The 13926-nt window shown below is 55.1% G+C and overlaps 1 protein-coding gene across 3 annotated transcripts in view; it reads right to left on the bottom strand.

Annotated features, from left to right (window-relative positions):
• The window catches only part of KIF26B (kinesin family member 26B), a 441074-nt gene that overhangs the window by 9722 nt on the left and 417426 nt on the right, over nucleotides 1-13926 (bottom strand). For all 3 annotated transcript variants that reach the window (XM_023632451.2, XM_023632452.2, XM_023632453.2), the window contains 3 exons: nucleotides 10493-13904; nucleotides 1034-1236; nucleotides 421-571 (listed from right to left, as the gene is read on the bottom strand). In XM_023632451.2, coding sequence (XP_023488219.1) covers nucleotides 421-571; nucleotides 1034-1236; nucleotides 10493-13904 — 3766 coding nt within the window. The remainder of the gene's footprint in view (nucleotides 1-420; nucleotides 572-1033; nucleotides 1237-10492; nucleotides 13905-13926) is intronic.

Raw genomic sequence — 13926 nt, 5'->3', positions numbered from 1 at the left:
TGTGAGGCTCTTCTAGGACTGTACATTCCAGCCTACTAAGAGCTCTATAAATTCCTGTCTATTTCAGGCTGGATGTGCAGTGTGAGTTTGTGGCCTGGGAGCAGATCTGTAATGCAGCCTTCATGTCTGGGCGATCTTCTGCCACAGGCAGGGGAAAAATCTCATTTTCAGGTGCTTTGGACTGAGACATGTGAGAAATAATCCTGCAAGAGCAATACTCACCTCCCCTCTGCTCCCCAACCCCCACCGTTTGACCCCCGAGAGAGGGACTGCACGCTCTGAGCGACCGTCTCCAGTCAAGGGGCACCGAAGGCCCTGGATCAGACTCCCGCCTGCGCGCACCTCGGCCCGCGATGTGGCCGGCCTGCTCGGCTGGGGAACCTGGTGGCTGCCAGGATGGCAGTGACCCACGGGCCTTACATTCGCTGAGCCATTTGTTGGGATCCAGCATCAGATACTGTTTGGTCATCTCCAGCTCCTTCATCAGCCACTCGTACTTGGCTCGGACCTCGGCGATTCTCTGCTGGCGGTGCTCCAGGATTTTCAGTTTCGCATTGAAGCACGTGACTTCCTAGTACACAGAGGAGAAGGAGCCGGGGTGGTGGAGAGAAGCAGAAAAGGCCCTTCCGCTCCGATGCAGCCCGCGCAACCTCCCCCAGAAGGGACCGCTTCTGTGCACAGTCATCAAAAAGGGCAAGCCTGGAGGGACCTGGCCATTCCAGCCGGACTCCTGCCTCCACAGTCAGCTCAGACAACCCAACTAGGGAAGGCTAGTGAAATGTAGAGGGCAGCTGGCGTTCTGGGCTGGAGCCAGACAGACCCCAAGAGCACCGGCTCCCAGCCCTGGAGCCGCTCCAGCGCGTCAGGCAGGCAGGGCACACGGAGCTCGCCCGAGTCCTGGAGAAGGCCCTGCTGGGACGGAGCCACTGCCCCAACCCACCCTGGAAGCCTGGGCCCCTCCTCAGGACCCTGCCCCAGCGCCGTCCTCGGGACCTGCCCGGGGCTACCACCGTGTGGGGAGGCGGGGGCTCACCTTGCTGCTGCCCCCTCGTCGCCGCTGCAGCCGCTCCACGTCATCGATTTCATAGACTTTAATCTCGAAAGGTTCCCCGAGGCCCCTCTGCGTGCTGCGCAAGGGGCCGTCCACCCAGCGGACCCCGGCGCCGCCGGCGGGTTTCCTCACGGGGGAGGGGGTGTCGAGGGACAGCGCCGGGATGAGCCTCCGTCTCTGAGAACCTAGCAGGGGATGAAGCCCAAAGTTCATCTTTCTGAATTTCTGGTTTTAAATACACTTTTTCGATGGGAGGCACGGGGCCCTACCAGGCGCCCCCAGGATCTGCGGCAGAGCTGGGTCTGAAACGCTCCAGCCTCCGCCAGCGCTCCACATTGCCTCCCTTCCCTGGCACCAAGGTTGTACCTCCAGAAGCTCAGGAAGTCCCTGCCTGACCTTCAGAGCCACCTGCAGTCTTCACCTGTGAAACACACACACGCACACGCACATGCATGCACACGCACACACCAAAACACGGAGTCTAGAACTGTGAGCCCACTGGCCACAGCCTCAGCATGGATATGGGTTATGGTGAAATTAGAGAGATGTTCGCGTCAGGGAAAAAAGGTCCCAGCGATTGATGTAGTGATAGGAGTTGCAGAAAACACTGTTTATTTGCTTATAACAGCAATGGTACAGTAAGAGCCCATGAGGTACCAGGCCCCACTCAACATGCTTTCCTCAGGGTGGCAGACTGCTAGCTGCTCAGTTCCTGTTCTCTTCCTTCTCTGCAAAAGAGACCAGGATGAAGGCCGTGTCCCCATGTGGTACATGCGTAAGCTCCCCCCGTGCGATATAAGCAGAAATGCTGTGTGCAACTGCCAGAAAGTGTCCTTAAAGGCTGGGGGGTCTGTCCTCCTCCTCCTGTCTCCTTTGTCCTGGATCAAGGATGGACTGATGGCTGGTCCATGAGAGGAAGACCATAAACAGAAGAAGAACAGGACAGAGGAACCTGGATTCCTGGTGCCCTGGACTCTCAGGTGACCCCCTACACAGGCTCTTTCTTTTTCTTAGACTTAAGTTTCCTAGAGCAGGTTTAGGTTCACAGCTAAACTGAGATGAAGGCACAGAGATTTCCACAGAGCCCCTGCCCGCCACAGCCTCCCCTACTGTCAGTCTCCCCCACCAGAGGGTACATTTGTCACAAGTGATGAACCCACGCTGACACATCTTCAGCACCCAGCGTCCGCAGCTGACATGAGGGTTCCCTCTTGGTGATGGACATTCTGGGGGTTTGGACAGATGCATAATGACATGTACCCACCATTATACTGTCATGCAGAGTAGTGTCACTGCCTTATGAAGTCCCTACACAGACTTTTACATGAGAAAATTAGTCTCTATATGTTTTGGGGGGTTTTCTCTCACAGACAAAGCTGGCATCTCATTTCATTCTCACAGAAGAGGAAACTAAGGTGCGAAGAACTCCAGTGACGTGCCCAAGGTCTCAGTATTTCCTTGCTGAAAAAAAGTCCATTGCCCACATTCTCTACCAAAATAAAAATTAAAATATTGGGGCCGGCCCGCTGGCGTAGTGGTTAAGTTCACGTGCTCCATTTAGGAGGCCCAGGGTTCACAGGTTCAGTCAGATCCCGGGCATGAACCTATACACCACTCATCAAGCCAGGCTGTGGTGGCATCCCAAGGACAAAAACAGAGGAAGACTGGCACAGATGTTAGCTCAGGGACAATCTTCCTCACCAAAATTTAAAAAAAAAAATCAGAAAATAAATGATTTCCCCAAAGGATGTGTTGGGATTAAATGCCACAGAACTTAGCCCATAGTAGGTGCTTACTGGACATTAATATCTTTTTGATAGCCTTTCTTCATAATCTACTTGGGGAGATGAAAGGCATACAGCAGTCACAGAGACAGATGACATGCTGATTTGTGCCCTGAGAAGCAGAGGATTATGACAAGTGACCACCAGCAGGGCAGGGGCCCCACTGCACCAACCACCCCCTTTCTTGTGACCTGGGCGTGAGTGAGTGACACCACGACTGGCCTCTGAGCCCTGGGCCTGATCACTTCACCCACATCTGACATGGCACTAGCTCTGGCTGTGGGCGACCATTGTGTTTGTTCCACTCGGTCCGGCCCCTCTCCCAGTGGGAAGTCATGGGCTTTTCCAGACCTGGCCCCGTGGGAGGGAAGCTGGGCCTCTGAAAGATGGGGCGTGGTACCACCTCAAGCAGCGGCCGCCTCCTGAGACACATGCTCCTGGCCACCCTCACCCTGCTCCGAGGCCAATGGGCACTGGGGAGGGGGATGGGGGGCCGGTGACGCCATCACAGTAGGTTTCTCCTGAAGCTGACGGGAGCCTGATGTCATTTGACTCAGAATTGCCACACGCTCCTCTCCTGAGTTTGAGGAAAGAAGGCGGAGGTGTCGGAAGCCTTGGCTAGCTGCACTTGGAGTCTGGGCTTTCTCTGACTCTGCTTTTAGGTGGAATGGCAGACTCCATCCAAAGTCAGAGCTGAGTGAGAATGACGGTGAGCAGGGGAGAGCTTGTGCCCCATGACAAGGCGCCCTGGGCATATGAAGGCCACACAGCCTGCTGTCCCTCCAGAGGACTGGGAGCACCTTGCACGGATGGGCTGATGTCGCTCATGGCCCCGTTCGCCTTGGTGGTCAGGGAATCTGTGTTAGTGCCTTCTCTGCTCACTCTCCCTCCCTCCATCCTCCTCCCCCACCTCCCCCTAATTCCAGAGGGTTCTGCCTGCTGAGTGCTCAGTCAGTGTGGCCTGATGACCCTTCTAGAAAAAAAAAGACATTGTACTTTTCTCCAAATTCGATAGATCCACTGCCTGCTAAGGAGAGCTTACAGTAGCACAGGCTCAGGGAGAAAAAGAGCCAGAATCCTTCCATATCAAACAAGGGGGCTGCCTTCTCACTAACTATTCGAGGGAGTTAGGGATGTGAAAAGCCACCATCTTTCCGGAGGTGGTGGCAGTCGGGGCAGCGTGTGGCTGTTCAGGGCATGGGTGGTCTTTCCTCCAGGGGACAATGATGGACGCTAAGTGCAGAGTTAATTTTCCCTACAAAGCTTACTCTGTCCTCTAGGCCCCCCCGGTCTCATATCAAATCTCATGTTTACAGCCCAGATCTTTATCTTGCGCGCGCGCACACACACACACACACACACACACACACAGAGTGAATCATGAAACCAGGAAACATCGACCACTGGAGCAAAGTAAATGTCTGTCTCTTTAGCGTCCAAGACATTTCCAATAGAAATGAAACAGCCAACAGTTTTGTTTTGTCTTAAATCGGTCTGATCAAGCTAGCCGACTCTGAGCAAACTGCCCTGGCTTTGTGGGCACAGCTCCAGCCTCTGTCAGATGGGGTTGCTACAGAGCTTCTAGGCAGGCCAAGTGACGGCGAGCATCAGAGAGTGTGTTCAGCTCTCTGGCTGGCAAAGGGGGTGCGGGAAGCAGAGAGAGTCTGCGCATCTCTCGGGTGAAGCTGGGGCCTTGGCCGCCAGGCAGCCCTCATTCTTCTTGGCTACAAACACTTGTGAGGTGGCTCCTGTTATGTCCTTTTCTCTCAGGTGGATAATGTGTACTCAGACCCTAGAGAGGGTGACTGGCCCTCCCCTTCACGTCCTCTGACCCCAAGGACAGGTCAGGAAGCAACCCTCTAAAAGTGCAGTCACATCCTGAACCAGCCTCCTCCTCATGTCAGGGGGTCAGGATTCCTCCTCGATCACTCCCTGCCCATCAGCCTAGCACTCCGTCTGGACACAGAGAAGTCAAGTGTGTTAAAAACCACTAAGCTGGTAACTGCCAACAGAGTTTTGCTGCAACGAAATGGCCTAGATTTGACCTGAAAAACTCAACCCTGGTATTTTAAGGAAACTTCCAACCAGGCCTCTCCCCCTCAACAGAGGCTGAGCCCACTTTCTCCCCTCCCCAGTCCAGGCTGGGCCACCAGCTGTGCGCATTAAGAGGGGCCATGGACCCGGCCTAGCCCATCTCACTCCATCCTCTGCAGCACTGACAGCCCCAGTGAGAAGCTGACGCTGAACCTTCTGTTTTAACATCACTGAGTCCAGACAGAAGAGCCTACGCTGAGTCTGAAGATGCTGCTTCTTAGGTCAAATGTCGGAAAACATGGGGTTCTGAGTGCTAAGGACTCACGACATCCCTCAGGGAATGTGCTTCTGTCCATTCCCAAACTCCTGCCCCTAAGAACCCACCATCATTAGCTTTCCCTCCGTCCTCATTCTGACTCAAAGCATGGGTGCTGGGAAGACAAGGGTCAAAAGCATCAAGAGCTAATGTTGAAGCGAACCATAGACATCAGAGGTAAGGAGGGAGGGAGGGAACGTGGCAATGGGTGTGATTTTACTGACCAACAAGAGCAGCTCCATGGCCTCCTGGACGAATGAGGACGCTGGCTGTACAGCTGCTGGAGAGTTAACTGAAGAGTGAACTCATCCCAAGCTGGAGGTGAGATGGGCAGCTGCCCCAGGGCCACAGAGCTCTCCTCGAGGCAGAGCGGGGCCCGTCCCACGCTCTGGGATTCCTAGGCACATACTCCCTCCTCTAAGGGGCTTCCTTGGTGTCTTAGGGAGTTGATTATGTTTCTATTTTTTTTTGCCAACTGTACAGTCAAAAAACCCTTTCTCATCTGTCTCTAGGTGGAGTCCCTTAGGAACACTCTGGAAATTTTACATCTGCCAGCAAGCTGCTTGCCTTCCTCCTGTTTTCGTTAAGCCAGTGCCCACCGCGTTACTTGAATTCATTAAAACAAAATGAGATCGCCTGAGAATGAAATGAACAGCAGAGAGTGGGCAGAGCAAATCGTGGTGCTCTGAGATCCTTGTGAGGAGTAACTAGTTGCGATTTTTGTGCAGCAGCTCTTCGAACTGAACCTGCTACCCCATCAGTTAGTAACGTTTACCTAGCACCCAGAGAAGGGCAGGCACGGTGTTGCATGCTTAGAGTGGCAAGGGAAATGGAAGATGGGCTCAACGTTGACAGCCCCATCACCAGCAGGGCGAGATATAAGAAGTACATAGAAAAGAACTCTGGGCTAATTTGTAGGACCACCCTGCCAGCCAACCAACCAGCCAACAAGCTAACCAACCAGCCAACCAACGAATCCATCAGTCCTGTCCAATTCATTCATGGTAACCTGCCCTGGCTCCGTGGTGGGTACCCAGCAGAGTCAAGTGCAGAACAGGCCTTGCAGGAACTCATGTCCAGGCAGGTCAAACGCTGGGTACGTCCCAGAACCGACATGTTCCCTGGGTTGGCTTCTCTTCAGGTAGCCCCTCCCTCTTTCCTAGGCTTTCTGGATGTGGGGTCACACTTCACCCGGGCCTGCTGCAGCGGGAACGAACTCATTCAGAGCAATGTGCTGATCTAACTTTCAGATTTCCCCAGCCAGTCCGAGAGAAGGAAAGAGCGAGAAAGAAGCCAAGGGGGTAACACACCAGGTGTGTGACATGTCTGGGATTGAGGAAGAAGATAGAGTCTCCGGGGAGAGGTCACATGACAAGTGATTTGTGACGTGAGAGAGCTGTCGGTGTGAGGACTGGGGCTCGGGGCAGGGCCAGGCTGATGCAGCCACGGCATAAACTGCCTATCCCCGATTTACATCCTCTTAGCAATTTAATGCCCTCTGGCTGGGACAGACATGTGCTCTCCACCCGGGCTGGTTGTCATCACTCTAATTCATGGCTAATGAGTATATACAAGTTCCTGTCACTGACCGCAGAGGGGCAGGCAAGGAACTGTGTCTGGATCAATGAAAATCCATCGATAAAGAGAACACACAACTTCTGCTTATGACACTCCTGGTCAAGAACCTATGATGACTCTCCATTGCCAACTACAACAATTCTTATATAGTTGCCAGATATTCAAGGTATAATTTGATCTGGGCTTACATTTTCCATCTGTCATTAAAAATATCCCATAATATATACAAATATCAAATCATTATGTCATACACTTGAATATAATGTCAATTATACCTCAATACAATTTTTAAAAAGTAATACATTTTTTAAAAAAACGAATATCCCCCTTGTTGAGTTAATCTTACTCTTGCTGTCCCACACTTGCGCTCCCATTACTGCCTCAGCCTACAACGCCCTCCAGCCTCTGCCTGAGCATCCTTCAAGGCCCAGCTCAACCCCCAGGTTCCAGGCAGCCTTCTTACGTTGCTCCGAACCCTCCCTTTGTCTAGGTGCTCCCTACACCACTTGGACTCGGCAGTGCGCCTCAGATCACTGATCTCTGTTCCACACTTTTAGTCCTTCTCTCCAGTTAGATCACAGACTTCTTACAGTGGCCTTGTCTTCTATGCTGCCTGCCCCTCCCCCACCACACTTGACACTTCCATGCCACCAAGCTCTAACAGCCCAGAGAGGCCTGATCAGTACTTAACAGCTGAAAATAAATCCCACTGACTATGGGTGGTCTTATGGAAAGGAAGTCATATTGCCACCTATATTCTTGATATTATTTGCATCATCCCATACAATGTGAGCATTGGAGAAACCATAGTGGTTCTCTACAAGTCCCTCAGTTTGCTTTTATGTGAGAAAATTGAAACAGAGAGGACAGTTACTCCCTAAAGGTCACACAGCCTAAGACTTCAAGTTTCCTGCTTTCTAGCTCAGTCTTCTCCCTGCACCACGCTGTGGCCAACAGAACCAGCCCCATTCCGTGCACTCTCCGCCAACATGGATCTCCAGGATGGGACTGGAAAGTGGACCGTCATGATGTTTGGTTGTTTCTATGGCTACATCCACCACAAAGCGCTCAGAGAGCTTAGGTTATCTTCCTAGTAATATATTTCTCTATTTCTCCATATATTTCTAGTTCATTTTTACTGAGGAGATAATCAAAGCATTTAAATTTTCCAAAACCATTTCTGATAAAAGATAACTGCCCGTCTCCTCTGTGGTTCAAACACCTCTAGCAGTTGTAAAATCCAGCCATCAAGCAGTTTCCTTTGAGGAGTTTTACGGCTTCTCTTAAAGAAGTTGCTTCTGATTTATGCTGATCGTGCCTGACAGCCAGCATTTCCCTTAATACTAATCATAAATAAGCGAGACAAGGTCACCTAACCTGAACGGAGCACATCTCCACTGCCATCTCCATTACAGAGCCCCGGATAGCCGGCAGCTGCTCACCGAGGTCCAGCGCCCTCGGCTCTCTACTAAATCCCTTCGCTGGCACCCAGCCTCGTGCATCGATTTTACGCCGTTTTCCTCCAAAAGCTCAACATGACAAGGGCCCCTCTGAGGACAGCATTTATGACAGGAGGCAGCACCAAGCAAGGGCACGTGCAGAGCCTGCTGTCCACTCTCCCAGCGGTTACTTCACTTCGTTTTTCTTCCTCTTTACTCCAGTGTAACAGCCAAACCGAAAACCCAAGTCTTAAAGAAAGAGTAAAAGAGATTGAAAGAAGAAAATGGATTGGTAGACTGAAGGCGCTAAATTAGAGCACGTGAAAGCTCCATGAAACTCAAATCCACAGGAGCACATGGCGAGCGCCACACGACCATCTGGACTTTGACGACTAACACTGGATAGTCTGGATTAATAAGGTTTATCAACCAAGGACTGGGAAGGCCAGCAGATTTTTTTTCTGCAAAAAATTTTTTTCTGGCTTAGATAAACTTTCTTGTTATTTTTAATAACTAACATCAATACATTTTAATGCCCGTGACCCTGAAAATAGGACACAGCAGCTGTCGTGTTATACTGAGTGCTTTTTCTTTCTCCACTTGTCTTCTATGGGGTTCTGCTCCCAAGTCTGCTGCTGAGACTCTGAGGGCGGAGGGCCTGGAGTGGAGCATCGTCAAAGTGGGTCAAAGCCTGAAGTACGCGCCACCTGGGAAATAAAGACGTCAAGGTTCTGACAGCCAGGATGACTCCTGAATGTGCTCAGAGTGTAACATCCTCATAAGGTTCCGTGATCTGTGATGGGGTGGGCGATGGGACAATCTACGTCATAAGTTAGAATTATGACATGACATCACTGTCTAGAAGGATGACATGACATCACTGTCTAGAATTATGACATGATTGCATAGTCTCTTGAGGTTGGTTTCCTTGATTGAGGCATTGACCACAGCCCTTACATTTGGTTGGAATGTTCCAGAGCTTGTGCTGGCCTGTGGTGGGAGAACAGGAAAAAGCAACCCAGTGGTTGAGAGGAAAAGCCTGTGGCAGTTGCTGGAGCAGCTGCAGGAAGGCGGAGGCCCCCCTTCTGGGCCTCACCCCATCTTCCCATTCTGTATATGCTGGTGGCACCAATACGGCAATGGCTCCTGAGAGCTCTCGGAGAACCTCGGCTTCCACAGAAGGGACACAGGACAGCAAACGACAGGCGAGGAAGGCAGGACCCATGCCAACCTCACTTGGACCAGGTGCAGAGCTGCACGTGGGCTCTGCATAAGACTGCTTCCTTACAAATGAGTCCTCCTGCTAAAGAAGGAGGCGGCGTAATTTCTTTGGAAGCCATTTAAAAGCAAAGATGAATCAGCAAAATTCTCAAGTAGCTTAAGTTGTCCCTCATTCCTTTTGCTTTCTGTCTCTCTGTCCGTCTCTCACTGACCTTTCACCTCCCAGTGCCACCAGCTCTGACCAGGTTCTCTTCTCCTTGCCCATCATTACTTACTGTCACATGTCACCCAAAATTCCAATTAACGAGGCAGTGGGAGTTTCACATTAGTTGCTCCTGAGTATTTGGATAGGAGATTCCTGGAGATGGCAAAGACTTCCTCAAAAAACATGCATTTCGGGCACCCTGGTGTGCGTGTGCTGTGCTGGTGCATTGCGTGTGTCTGGATGTGTATGGGGGCTGGGCACATTTCAGGCCCCATGGTGGGTGTGCATAGTGACTGTGCGTGAGTGTGTTTGGGGTGGAGGAAGGGCCTCTCCCACTGCACTTTCAATGAGTCAGAGAGGCTGCCATGGTCTTGGGGGCCATCACTCCCGCATTTGGGCTTCTGCGGCCACTAGGCCGGGAGGGTGTCTACCCTGACCAGATCCCTCAGTGGCCCTAAGCAGCAGTGTCCTTGGTCCTTGAGCACATAAACCCAGCCCTCCCAGCGTGGGGTGAGGGGAAACAACGGGAGGACCCTGCAGCTTCACCCCCACAGCTGGAGTGTGGAGCCGGTGCTCCTGGTGGCCCCCAGCGCTCCGCCTTTTCTCTGTGCTGAGGACCGAGGGGCATTCACAGCCTTAGGACGCAATGATGCCCAAACAGTAGGTCACTTTTTTACTGTGAAACCCACCGTGGCTATGTCCCAGCTGAGACCTGCAGGGCGACAGACTTGGGGGAAGGCGACACCGGGTGTCAAGTCCACGCGGCCTGGAGGCCCCCCACGATCCGCACACGACAGGGCAGCAGGGGGTTCGGGTGACTCGCCCTGCCCTCTGCCCCCCGTGCCCCCGCGCCCGGGTGCCCACCTGCGTTGGAGCGTTTCTTTGGGGTCTTGAGGCTCCGGCACCTGCCGCTGAGCGAGCTGCTGTTCTCGCTCATGGAGTCCTGGGCGGAGGACGCGCTGCCGGTGGCCTCGCTGTCCCTCATCATGCTCTCGTAGCCGCTGCTGCCGCCGCTGTGGTAGAAGAGCGCCGTCTTCCCCATGGCCGGCGGGAGCTCCCCGCTCAGCACGCTGCTGTTGTCGCTGCCGTGGCCGCTGCTGCAGCGGTGGGGCTTCCGCGGCGGGGTCACCTTGCTGTAGGGCGACGGCAGCAGGGGCGCGGCGGCCGGCTTGTCGTCGCCGGGCCCCGCACGCTCCTCGGCCTCGGGCCCAGCGCGCAGCGGGGAGCCCCGGCCCGCGCCGCCCTGCAGCAGCTCCGAGATGCGCCCGTTGACGGCGCGCAGCGGCAGCTTGGCGGCCAGGCCCGAGCCACGGCTCCTGCTGAGCGACTGCGTGGACCAGGACATGTGCTTCCCGCTCGGCGGCAGGCTGGCGCTCTGGCCCACCGCCTGCGGCAGGGACTTGGTGGAGAAGCTGAGGGTCTTGGTGGTGGAGGTGGCCAGGCTGCGCGCTCTGGGACTGGCCAGGAGCAGCTTGCTCACGGCCGAGATCTTGGACTGGCTGGCCTTGGGCGAGGCCCCCGCGGCCGCGCTGGGGCCCGGGGTGGTGGGCGAGGCCCCAGCGCTGCGGCCCGGGCTGCGCCCCGCGCGGGGCATGGTGCTGTCCTTGCCCGCGTGCATCCGAGAGCTCATGGAGGACAGGCTCTCGGCCCTCTCCAGTGAGAGGCATTCGTAGTGGCTGACTGTTGTCCTGCCGAGAGAGTTGGTCCTGCTGGCCAGCTGCTCCAGTTTGGCGCTGAAGAGCTTGCTGCTGCTGCTGGCGTCCTTCATTTTGCCGCTGGGCTCATCCGGGAAGCTGGCCAAGAAGGGTGCTGGCTGGTTCAGGGGGCTGCTGGTGGTGCTGCTGCAGGCACTGTGCTGGGGGCTGGCCCGGTTCTTCTGGTCCAAGCTGGACTTTCGGACAGGGGGCAGAGGGGGTGTCCCTTTGGGTCGAGCCAGGACACAATGCTTGGGTGACGCCACCTTCCTCTCCAGGGTGGCCTTGGAGGGCTGGGTGCCGGAAGCTGTGCCAATCCCGTTGGTCTCCGCGGCACAGTGGTAGAAGAGGCTGTCCAGCTCCTCCTGTCTGCTGGCTTTCTGAAAAGCCCTAGGAAGGCTGCTTGACTTCAGGCTTTTGTTGGGATGCACCGGGCTTTGGGCAGCCAAACTGGGCAGGGCCATCTCACAGCCATCCACAACCCTCCTGAAGTTGTCGGTCACTGGCGAGGCAGACACCTCACTGCTGCTGCCGCTCGGCCTGTCGCCGGGGCTGTCCGTCCTGTCCTGTTGCCGCTCTGCTCTGGCCTCAGACTTTGGAGGGCCCGTCGCAGTCTCAAGCCTAAGCCCTTCTTCGCTGGGATGAGTATTCTCCTTTTTTACCTCCTCTTCTCGTTTAAGCCAGGGGTCCTCAAACGTCATCTCTTTCTTTGCATTGGGTTCCCTGCTCTCCTGGGACTGGGCTGCTTTGGTGACTGAGCTGACAGTAGCAAGGGGTGTCTCAGGCTCTTGGACGTTCCGGGGGCTCATGGCAATGCAGGGGTAAACTGTGATGTTGGTCTTCATGGGGATGTACCCTTCACAGCTGCTCAGATTTGCCGTATTGGAGATGGTGACCATGGCCTTGCCCAGTGTGGATATCTTGCAGCCTTTGATGGGGGTTGCTTTGTTGAACGTGTCTTCCCCCATTTCAGACAAGATGAGCAAATTGTCGGGGCTGGCCTTGGGCTTCTCTCGGCACACCACAGCGGTGTTCTGGATGCTGCTGACAAACTCCGAGGCTGGAGGGTCTGCCATTGCTTCCCCGTGCCCAAAACACGTCTGCGCTATGAAACTGTGGCACGACTGCTCACCGTCACTGCCCGTGCTCATCTCGCTCAGCCAGGAGCTGATGGAGGAACGCCTGCTCCCTGCCTCCCGGCCCTTCTCGTCCAGGCTCAGCTTCGGGAGGGGCAAGAACTGTGTGATGCTGACTTCAGAGACAGGAGCCACGCTGGAGTAGCATTCCAGGTCCTCGCTGACACTTCCGATGATGCTGACGGGCCGGGAGCCTGAGGCCAAGGCCTGCACGGAGCAGTCGCTGTTGAAGCTGATGATGCTGGTGGGGCGGCCACTGTCCAGGACCCCACTGATGGTCAACTCCTCCACCAGCGTGAACACCAGCTCGTCCTCACCGTTCAGCTCCAGGGGCTGCTGCACTGTCACCATTGTGGTGCTCACTATCTCCTTCTTGGTATCTGGAGAAGTTGCTGCCTGATGCTCGTCATCGATGGGGGTTTCAGGGAACCCTTCACTCCCAGCAGACATGGATTTCTTCAGAACCTGGGGGCTCATTCCAACCGGGGGTGTCCGAACCTCAGGCTGCAGCAGGGACTCGCTAGACGCCATGCCGGAATCCTTGCTAGAGGTTGGCAGCGGGGCGGGAGAAGGCAGGACACCCTTTTGAGTGTACACTTTGCATCTCTGTGAAGGAGAGCTGGCCGGCTTGTACTCTGAGGTCTTGGACAGGCTGGCGATGCCCAGCCGGGGGGAGCCCATCGGCCTGGGCTTGCCTTCCACAAAGCCACAGGAGTTCAGGCTTTCTCGGCTGCTCTGGAGGCTGGGGCTCTGCACCAGCTGGGAGGAACTGTGCTGGCCACTGCTGCCCGGGATGCTCCTGGGCGAGGCAGGGGCGGGGCTGTTGGTGAGCACTGCAACAGGGACAGGTGAGTGATTCCTCTGCATCTTGGAGGCCGGGGGGTCAGTGCCTTCCCTATCGGGCAGCTGGCCGTCTGACCCATTATCTTCCTTATCAGACTCACAGAACAGGCTCGCCCCAGCTGCTTGGCTTAATGGGGGACACTTGCTTGCCTGCTCTGCCCCAAACTGGGCAGGCAGCTCTTCGAAAGGAAACTTACTCGGCTCTTCACTGCCGTCGATGCAATCCAGCCTCTCCTGCAGCTCAGCAAACGTGTTGCATTTCAAGCAGTCCCTCTCTGATTTGCTGGCTGCAGCCTCTCCGGCCTCTGTGGGCCGGCTGTCGCCCCTGGTCTTCTGCAGGGCCGGCACGATAGGGACAAAGTCTGGGGGCCCCTCGTTGTCGGTGAGCTCCTTGTCGGAGAGGGCCGTGCCATTCGGCCCAATGTAGATGACCGTGTCGCAGGACTGCTCGCTGCTGGAGGAGTAGTCGGGGTCGCTGGGCAGGTGAGGGATCGGGAAGTCCGAGTCCCCTGCAGCCCTGGCGTGGAAGGGTCTCAGCTGGGTGGGCCTGCGCATTCTGCCTTCTTCACAGGAGCTCTCTCCCCCGGAGGAGCTTGACGTGTACTGGGAGTGAGAGGAGAACAGT

This window comes from Equus caballus, chromosome 30 (genome assembly GCF_041296265.1).
Source record: "Equus caballus isolate H_3958 breed thoroughbred chromosome 30, TB-T2T, whole genome shotgun sequence".
In the NCBI taxonomy this organism is placed as follows: Eukaryota; Metazoa; Chordata; class Mammalia; order Perissodactyla; family Equidae; genus Equus; species Equus caballus.
This window is presented reverse-complemented; position numbering and strand designations above follow the sequence as displayed.